Here is a 9602-nt window from a genome sequence, read left to right as displayed (position 1 = left end):
GGGAAGGAACGGAGGGGCGTGAGCGTCACGGCCAGTCCCGCGTACGACCGTGTCCCAGAGCCGCCCTCCCTCTCACCTCGTCACCCTGGAGCTGAGTGGCCCGGACAAACTCGATGGTCTCCTCCTCCTCCAGCACCAGCTGATACTTGGGCTCCTGGGAGGCGGCGTCTCGAGCCCCAAACTTCAGGGAAGCTGCGCCCAGCCGGGCCTCTTCCCAGCGCCGCTGCTCCTCCCCGGGGGCACCCGACTCCTCCTCCACTAGATCCACAGCTCGAGCTGGCTATGGGGACACGAGGCAAGTGAAGACTCCACACGGAAGTGGCCTTCTCTCCTCTGCCCAGCCCCCTCCCAGCACTCCCCCTGCCGTGGGGACAGGTGAGATCAGGAAGGGGCCGGCCAAGGTGTCGTCCACCTCCGCCTCACCTGTCCTCGGGTCTCCTTGGGCATGTGGTAGCGATTGGTGGCCTCCAGCTTCTCCTGCTCCCCAGCCGCCCGGTACTCGCGGGCCAGATCCCGCACACGCCGCTTGTACTTGAGCTCACGCAGCTCGTGCCGGCTCAGCTGCACGTCTCCGAACAGGAACTCCTCGTCGGCCAGCTCGGCCTCCAGGTCCTCCAGCTTCTCACGCTCCCGCTTGGCCAGATACTCCCGGCGGGATTTCTTCCGCAGCTCGGGGACCTGCATCAGAAAAAGGCAATCCCTTGCCTACCTACTCCAGGAGTGAAGAACTCCCTGGCAGCAGACGCGAGAAGCGCCGTGCTCCTCCCTTCTGCAAGCTCCAACCGGACCAGACACACCAGCGGGGCCTCTCTGGGTCCCCTCTCTGCAGCCCTCGGCACTGACCTCCTATAGCCGAGGACAGCTAGAAGGCCTTGGGGAGCCTCCACCTCTGGCTAAACAGAACGACTGTGGTTTAGGAGAGAGGAAAGGTAATTATATATAAGAAGTTGGGACTACAGCCTCAGATTGTTTCTATAAGAAAAAATGCAAGCAGGGCCTAACCTCCTCCCAACACACTGTGTGGCACTCGCTTGGACATTGTTTTTTTTGGGGGAGAGGTTTTTGCTATAGGGCGCGTGCGCTCGCCAGACAGATAGAGAGACAGAGAGAAAGCAAGAAATCACCCCCCAGGGGAGATGGCCACGCCGCAATCCCTTCTCCATTCTCCTCTCGGGATCTTGGGCACACACACACACGCGCCCGGTGTGTTTTAAGACACCGGGTCCAGGACTTGAACCGCAGTCGACTACACGGGAGTCCAGCGACATAGCCATTATGCTAACTGCTGGTTCCCCTAGACATGTTCCCCCCGCCCCTCCACTGGGGCAGTCACACTGCCACCCCTTCGCCATCTCTCCTCCCTGTCGGGATCCCAGGCATACACACTCACTCGGGGTGCTTCTAAAACAGCCTGGGCCAGGACTTGAATCGCACGGCTGGCCATGAAAGAGCTGGCTCACGCAACTACTAGGCCACAAGACCAGCCCGGACATGTGTGTCTTTGATAAAGGCCTTCCAGGACAAGGCTGACCGCAGAGCACTGGCAACAGCCTCCAAGCCCTTCCGGGGCCTAACTGCAGCCCTCCCACTACGGCCACACCACCCTCCCTGTGACCGCCCCACCCCCACGGCAGGGCGGACCTCTCCCATGCTCCCGGGGGCTCTGCTTCTATTTAGCTGACTGGCACCGCTCACCTGTTCTTCAAAGACTTAACATGGAGTTCATGGTCATGACCTAGTCTGGGCATTAAAACCAAACATTCCCACCCCGATGGGAGAGGCGGATGCATTTCTTTTATGTTTCTTTGTTTTTTAAGAATTATTTTATTGAGTGACCAGCAGTTAGCATAATGGCTATGTCACTGGACTCTCATGTAGTCGACTGTGGTTCAAGTTCCGGACCCGGAGGCTTAAATTCATGCTGGGTGTGTGTGCATGTGTGCCCGAAATCCAGAGAGGAGAATGGAGGAGAAGGGATTGTGACGTGGTCATCCCTCCTGGGGGTGGGTGGGGGGTGATTTCTCGCCCTATAGCAAAAACCTCTCCAAAGAAAAAAAAAAGAATTATTTTATTTAACTTTATTATTTTCCAGTTTCATCAGAGAGACACAGAAAGAGAGAGAAGTAAAAAGTGAGCCACCAGGTCCAGGACTCAAACAGCAGTCGGCCATGGGGGAGTCCAGCGCCCTTAACCACCCCGCCACCTGCTGGCCCCCAGATTTTTTATTTCTAATTGCCAGAGATCACATGTGCTCGCTACAGAGAGAAAGAGAGAGACGAAGTGCACTTCCCGGTGGGGCATGGTCACGTACAACCCTTTCCTCCATGTCTCGAGCCCATTAGGGTTCGGGGATGCGCGCGCACGTGCCCAGCATGTTTTTCAAGCTGCCATGGCCAAGACTCAAACCATACTCCACCATGTAGGAATCAGGTCCCCATGCACAACACTTAGCCCCTGCACTATGGGAACAGCCTGGTTTTATTGCTTGTTTTTATTTAAAATAAAAGCAAAATTGGGGCAATTTGAGCTTCAAAGAAAATTATGTAAAGTACTAAAATAACGAAAAATAAGAATTCAGAAACCCATTGTAACATACACAAAAAAATGGATTAAAAAAATGTATGTCACCAATGAAAACATAAACCAAGCTTCTTACTTCAAAAATTAGTAATTAAAAGGAAACAGGAGAGGCGGAGAGGGGAGCACACACCCCTCTAGCATCCTTGCGGTTAAGGAAGCTGGATTCCGCATGGCTGTCCACGCAGTTTGAGTCTAGGATCCAGTGGCTTGAAAAACACATAAGGCCCAAGTGCACACATGTCGAAAATCCCAAAAGAAGGGCAAGAGACTGTGGAGCAGCTGTTCCTCGTGGGGGCTGTTTTCTTCCTCTCCTTTTCCCTTTCTCTCTAGCAAGTTCACATGCCCTCTGACAAATTAAAAACAAATAAAAAGTAAGAACCAGGGCTGGGGCCGGCAGGTGGCATGCTGGACTCCGTCATGGCCGACCAGGGTTTGAGTCCCAGACTTGGTGGCTTGCTTTCTCACTTTCCCTCTCTAGCTCTGATACTCTGGTCAAATTAAAATAAATAAATAAATAAATAAATAAAGTTAGATTAAATAATTCTTTTTTAAAAAACCTTTACTTTAATTTGACCAAAGAGGGGTAGTGTATGTGAGAGAGGGAGGAAAAGTGAGAAAGCGATCTGCCAGGTCCGAGAATCAAATGCAGTCGGACATGTGGGAGTCCAGCGCCCTCAGCACCGTGTCACCTGCCAACACAGTAAAATAATGCTTTCAAAAAAAAGAGAAAGGGGGAACCAGCAGTTAGCGTAATGGCTATGTCGCTGGACTCCCACATAGTCGACCGTGGTTCGCGTCCCGGACCCGGTGGCTTAAAACCCACACCGGGCGCGTGTGCGTGCGTGCCCAAGATCCCAAGTTTTAGGAGAAGGGATTGCGGCGTGGCCATCCCCTCTGGGGGGTGATTTCTCGCTTTCTGTCTCTCTGTCTCTCTCTTGTCTGTCTGGCGAGGGCACACGCCCTATAGTGAAAAACCTCTCAAAAAAAAAAGAGAAAGGGATGGCAGATGGTGTGATGGTTGGGGTGCTGGACTCCCACATGGCTGACTGTGGTTCGAGCCCCGGACCTGGTGGCTTGCTTTCTCACTTTCCCTTTCTCTCTCTCTGGTCAAATTGAAAAATAAATCATAAAAAATAAATTAGATAAATAATAATTAGAAGAAGAAGAAAAACAACAACAACAACCAGGGCTGACCAAGTAGCCCAGTAGTTACGGAAGCTGGGACCCACATGGCCAACTGTGGTCTAAATCCTGGCCCAGGGGACTGAAAAACGTGCTGGTTGTGTGCATGCATATCCAAAATCCTGACAGGATAGAGAACGGGAGGAGGTGAAACGGAGGTGACCACGCCACATCGGGAGGTACTGTATACGTCTCCCTCTCTCTGTGTCTCTCTGTCTCTCTGGTGAGTGCACATACCCTCTAGAAATAAAAAAAAGGAGACACATAAACACGCACGCACGCTTTTTAAAGAAATGTACTTTCTTATAGTCCTTTTTTTCCTTTTAATTTGCTACAGGGCATGTATGCTCACTGAAGACAGGGAGAGTGGGAGAGCACTCCCCGGGGGATGGCCACACCACGCCCCCTCCTCCTCTACTCTCCTGTTGGCACTTTGGGCACGCACATACGTGCACCTGGCACTTTTCAAGCTGCCAGGACTGGGACTCAAACTGCACTTTCGGTCCTCTGGAATCCAGCTCCCTTACCACTGTGCCACCAACTGGCCCCAAGGAAACAAGTATCTATGCTACCTTGTAAGCAGGAACTGTAGCTCATTCCTCGTTGTGAAGGCAAAGATCTCCTTTATATAAAAATCCTAGCGAAAATAATTTAGAAAAAAATGACAGAACCCCAAAATCACCATTTTGTAAGCAGCAATAAAATAACTGATCCAGGAAAGGATTAGTGATGTTGCTGAACCACTGGGTGAGTCTGTTGGTAGAAAAGCTACCTACACCGGGCCAGCGGCGGCATGGTGGTTCAGGCTGTGTGGTGGTAAAGGCAGCTGGATCCCACAGGGCTGGCTGCAGGGACTGAGTCCCACATCCAGGGGTCTGAAAAACGTGCTGGCGCATGTGTGTGCGTGCATGTCCGAAATCCTGAGAGGGGGCTGTGGCACTGACCCCTCCACCTCCCAGGGTGGTTTCTCAGTCTCCCTCTCTGTCTCTGTCTCTCCGGTGAATGTGCATGCCCCTCTGGCAAATTTTTAAAAAAGGAAAAAAGAGAAAAGAAAAACAAAGGCAACCTATACTAGCAGGTACGCAACTGGGTGTACGCCCAGTGTGGGCATGGACGTGCACACCGGCGGGAGGGCCTCCGCCGCCTGACCTGAGTCTCCTCCCAGAGAGGGCGCAGGGGAGGCAAGAACTTAATGTAAGATAAAGATGAGACCAACCCAGGATGTAGGACACTGCACAGGATGAGACAGGCAGCCAGGAAGAGACGGAGAGAGACCCAGCAACCAAGTGCAAGGCTTGAACCAGACTGCATTCTGGTTTGGAAAAAGCAGCTATTAGAGACATTCTGGGGGCCAGCAGGTAGTTTGGCAGTTAAGGTACTGGATCCCACACAACAGACTGCATAGTTCAAGTCCTGAACCTTGAAAAGCACTGGGCGCATGTGCATGCTTGTCCAAACTCCCAAGAGGGGGATGAAGGAAAAGGGAATGTGGCGTGAGCTCTCACTTCCTCTCTCTCTTCTGTCTCTCTGCAGTGAGTGCACATGCCCTACAGCAAAAATCTAAAAAGTAACAAGACATTGCAGGGAGTTCGGTAGGTGCAGTGGTGGTTAAGGGTGCCGGACTCCCACTTGGCTGACCACTGTTCGAGTTCCAGACCTGGTGACTTGCTCGCTCGCTCGCTCTCTCTCTCACTCTTATCAAATTGAAAATAACTACAATGATATATTAAAATAACGAAAATAATTTTTTTAAAGAATTATTTTATTTAACTTTATTTTTAATTTGATCAGGGAGGGACAGAGAGAGAGAGATGGAAAGTGAGAAAGCAAGCTGCCAGGTCCGGGACTCAAACCATGGCCGGTCATGTGGGAGTCCAGCATCCTTAACCACCATGCCACCTGCCGGCCCAAAGGACATAATTAAAAAAAAAAAAAAAAGACATTTTGGGGTAAGGAGAAGGTTCTTACTGTACTGTAGACAGTATCTTGTGTATCAACAGTTGGTTGATATACAAGAACTACTTAATTCCTGTATACATGCGATACACAAGTAGTTCTGTGTCAACCAATACCCTGCCTACAGCACAGCAAGAACCTTCTTACCCAGGCTCCTGAGTGTGGCAAGAGCACTGCAGTCCTGGGAGACGCTGCCTTTACCCTTCGGAGCTACACGCTGATATACTTAGGAATAGAATGCCACGGTGTCTAAACTCTTTTAAACGACCAACAAGAACCAAAAGCCACATTTACATAGACAATGCAAACATCACACAAAGTATTAGCCATTTCTGAACCTGAATAGTCTATGTGATGTTCCTTATACTGTTCTTTTATTTTTTAGAGAGATTTTTGCTATAGGGCACGTGTGCTCGCTGGAGAAAGAGACAGACAGAAAGCGAGAACTCACCCCCCAGGGACGATGGCCGCGCTGCAACCCCTTTCTCCTTCTCCACTTGGGACTTTGGGCATGCATGAACACGCCTGAATTTTAAGCTGCCAGGTCTGAGACTCAAACTGTGGTCAACTATGTGGGAGTCCAGCAACATAACCACTACACCATCTGCTGGTCCCGACTGTACTATCCTATTTTTCTTTTTTAAAGAATTAGTTTATTTGTTATTTACTTTTATTTATTTATTTTAATTTGACCAGAGAGGGACAGAGAGAGAGAGAGAAAAAATGAGAAATCAAGGTGCCAGGTCTGGGAATCAAACTATGGTTGGCCATGTAGGAGTCCAGCACCCTTAACTACCATGCCACTTGCCGACCCCTCCTATCTGTTTGGAAGGGTTTTTTTTTTTTTTAAGTTTCTGTCCTGTTTGCATGAGTGACAGACAGCCAGGTATCCTGTAAGGTTCTCATCATACAGTGATCCTCCCCAAACTCCCAGGGTCACAGTTCATGTGTGTGCACCCAGTACATTCAGGTCAACCCAGGATCCAAACCCGGGCCTCCCACGTGGCTCCAGCATCTCGTAACAGTTCCCTACTGCCTGTGCCACCACAGCTGGACTATTTGACATTTTTCACAATTAAAAAAGAAAAGAAAAATTAAATCCAAGAAAACCAAAATACTATACGGCCAGCAGGTAGTGTGTAGTTAAGGCACAGAACTCCCACGGCTGACCATGATTTAAGACTCGGGTCTGGTGGCTTGCTTTCTCCCTTGCCCTCTCTCTCTGTCTTTCTCTGGTAAGCACATACTATTTCAAAATTTAAATAAACAGGGACCAGCAGTTAGCGTAATGGCTATGTCACTGGACGCCCATGTAGTCGACCACGGTTCGAGTCCCAAACCTGGTGGCATAAACTCACGCCGGGCATGTGTACATGCGTGCCCAAGATCCCGAGAGGAGAAGGGACTGCGGCGTGGCCATCCCCACTGGGGGGTGATTTCTCGCTTTCTGTCTCTCTGTCTTGCAGGAAAAAAGTCCGCCTTGTTAGGAAGAAAAAAAAAAAAAAAAAAAAAAAAAAAAAAAAAGAAAGAAACAATTAATTAAATAATTCTAAAATAAAATAATAACAGAAATACAATAACTGAGGCCAGCAGGAGGCATGGTGGTCAAGGTGCTGGACTCCCACATGGACTACTGTGGTCTGCGCCCCAGACCTGGCAGCCTGCTTTCTCTCTCTCTGTCTCCGATGAGCATATGTGCCCTACAGCAAATTTAACAATAATAATAATCAAATCATCATTCTAAAAAGTACTATCACAGCACCGAGCGGTATCTCAAATCTAACTACGGTCAGTTTACGGGTGGGACAGGAGGGGGTGGTCAGGAGAGAACTGAGGCCTGCAGAGTGACCATTCTTTTTTTAAGAGAGATTTTTGTTATCGATGTGTGCGCTCTCCAGAGAGACAGAAACGGAAAGCAAGAAATCACCCCCAAGGGGGAATGACCACAGCACAATCTCTGCTCCCCAATTCTCCTCTCAGGATTCTGGGCATGCACGCACACGAGCCCAGAGTGAGTTATAAACCACTGGGTCCAGACTCAAGCTGCGGTAGCCTCCATGAGTCCAGCCGCGTAACCATCGTGCCATCCGCTGGTCCCAGGACTACCATTCTTAAAACTCTCGAAAGTCTCCAGTTCTTCCGGGAAATCGAAGTGTGACTTCACATGAAAGGACCGGGGCTTTGGGAGACCGCCTACCGCACCTAGACTCACACTGTATAAAGCCCAGTTCAGGAGTTACGAGGGTTTTGTCCCTGGTTCAGTCAGAAGGCCAGCTCAGGGAACTGCAGGAAGGTCACAAAGTCACAAGGTGGGTCCTGGGACTAGGCCGTAGGAGAGTCTGAAGGTGGGGCCCCCGAGCACAGGGACAGCCTCCCTGCCTTGCCCTCCAGCTGTCCCGACAGTACTCCAGCTGCCTTACACCTGTCAAGTGTGAGGAAGAGGGCCAGCCGGCACCTCACTCACGAATACACGGCACGGTCTGCCCCACAGCCAAGAGCCAAGGAGGGGGTGCGGTGTCTTCCTTCCCTCTACAGCCTGTCTGTTCTCGGCTAGCCCGTGAACCAGCGCCCCCCTCAGTCCTGACCACCGACAGCATCCCCCCATACTTCCTCGGAATCCTGCCCACTCCCTTTGTCTCCTGATCTTGGCTGCCTGGGCCCCAGGACTCACCATGGCTTTCCGGTCTTCTTCAGCCATCTTGAGACGCTTCTGAGCCTCTTCGTAAGCCTAGGAAAGAAGGCACAAACCGAGGGGTGTGAGGCCAAAGCCCACCCGTCCCTCCAGAAGCAACGAGTTCATCAGATGGACCCTGGTCCAAAGAAGTGTCCCCACGGGGTGAGGAGTCTCCACGGTGAGGGCACGCAGAGTGCCTGAGCCCGAGCACCCCCAGGGTCTCCTCACCACAGCGGTGAGCACAGACCAGGCGGCGCCCCTCGTCTTCCCAGGGACTCTGATGCCTGCAACCCCGGCAATTCCAGATTCCACCAGGGACCCTGGCAGTACGGCACATGCTACTCCGCGCACCTTCTTGTCCGATCTCTCCAGGACGTTGCGGGTCCGATCCTTGTCCCGCTGCCGAACCCGCTCCGCAAACGCATCACGTTCCTCCAGGTCCAGAAGGCGCTCGCGCTCTGTCCGCTCCCACTCATCCTCCGACTCCGGCTTCTCCGTCAGCTGCTTGCTCTCCCTGCAGAAGCCCGGGGGATTTAAAAAGAGCATCGGAAGGCTTCTCATTCCCCTGCCTCTCCCTCCCCTGCTTCTGACTCACCCTGCCTTCCTCTTCCCTTTCTCAGACGCCTCTTCCTCCTCTTCGTCCTCCTCCTCTTCCAGGCGTTTCTTCCTGAGGTGTTTCCGTTTTTTACGCTTCTTCTGGAGGCTGCTCCCAGCTCTGCCCACAGTCTCCTCGCTGCTCTCCTCGCTGTCCTCCAGCAACTTGTACGACCGGTTCTTCTCCAGCAGGGCGCGGGCCTCTCGCTCTGCTGCTCGAGCTGGCTTCTCCAGCACGGTCTTCCGGGGTACCTGTGAGCGCGGGGAGGGCGGATGAGAGCGGCACCACGGTACTCTGTCCTTGAATTAGGCAATTATTTAGTCTTTTAAGAATTACTTTATTTAGGGACCAGCAGATGGTGTAATAGCTATGTTGCTGGACTCCCATGTAGTTGACCGCGGCTCAAGTCCAGGACCTGGTGGCTTAAACTCATGCTGGGTGCATGTACGTGCGTGCCCAAGATCCCAAGAGGAGAATGAAGGAGAAGGGATTGTGGCGTGGCCATCCCCCCTGGGGGGGGTGATTTCTCACTTTCTGTCTCTCTGTCTTTCTGGTGAGAACATGCACCCTATAGCAAAAATCCCCCCCCTCAAAAAAAAAAAAAAAAAAAAAAGA

The 9602-nt window shown here is 51.5% G+C and overlaps 1 protein-coding gene across 1 annotated transcript in view; it reads right to left on the bottom strand.

The window, feature by feature from the left end:
* DHX16 (DEAH-box helicase 16) overlaps positions 1 to 9602 on the bottom strand; it is a gene marked incomplete at its 5' end in the record, with an annotated part of 26568 nt that overhangs the window by 11440 nt on the left and 5526 nt on the right. The window contains 5 exon segments of the mRNA XM_014586981.1: positions 77 to 280; positions 424 to 678; positions 8390 to 8446; positions 8744 to 8906; positions 8988 to 9238. Coding sequence (XP_014442467.1) covers positions 77 to 280; positions 424 to 678; positions 8390 to 8446; positions 8744 to 8906; positions 8988 to 9238 — 930 coding nt within the window.

The sequence above is a fragment of the Tupaia chinensis genome, unplaced genomic scaffold (genome assembly GCF_000334495.1).
Source record: "Tupaia chinensis unplaced genomic scaffold, TupChi_1.0 Scaffold000176_1, whole genome shotgun sequence".
Lineage (NCBI taxonomy): Eukaryota > Metazoa > Chordata > Mammalia > Scandentia > Tupaiidae > Tupaia > Tupaia belangeri.
Note: the sequence above shows the minus strand (reverse complement) of the source record. Positions and strands in the feature narration are given on the sequence as shown.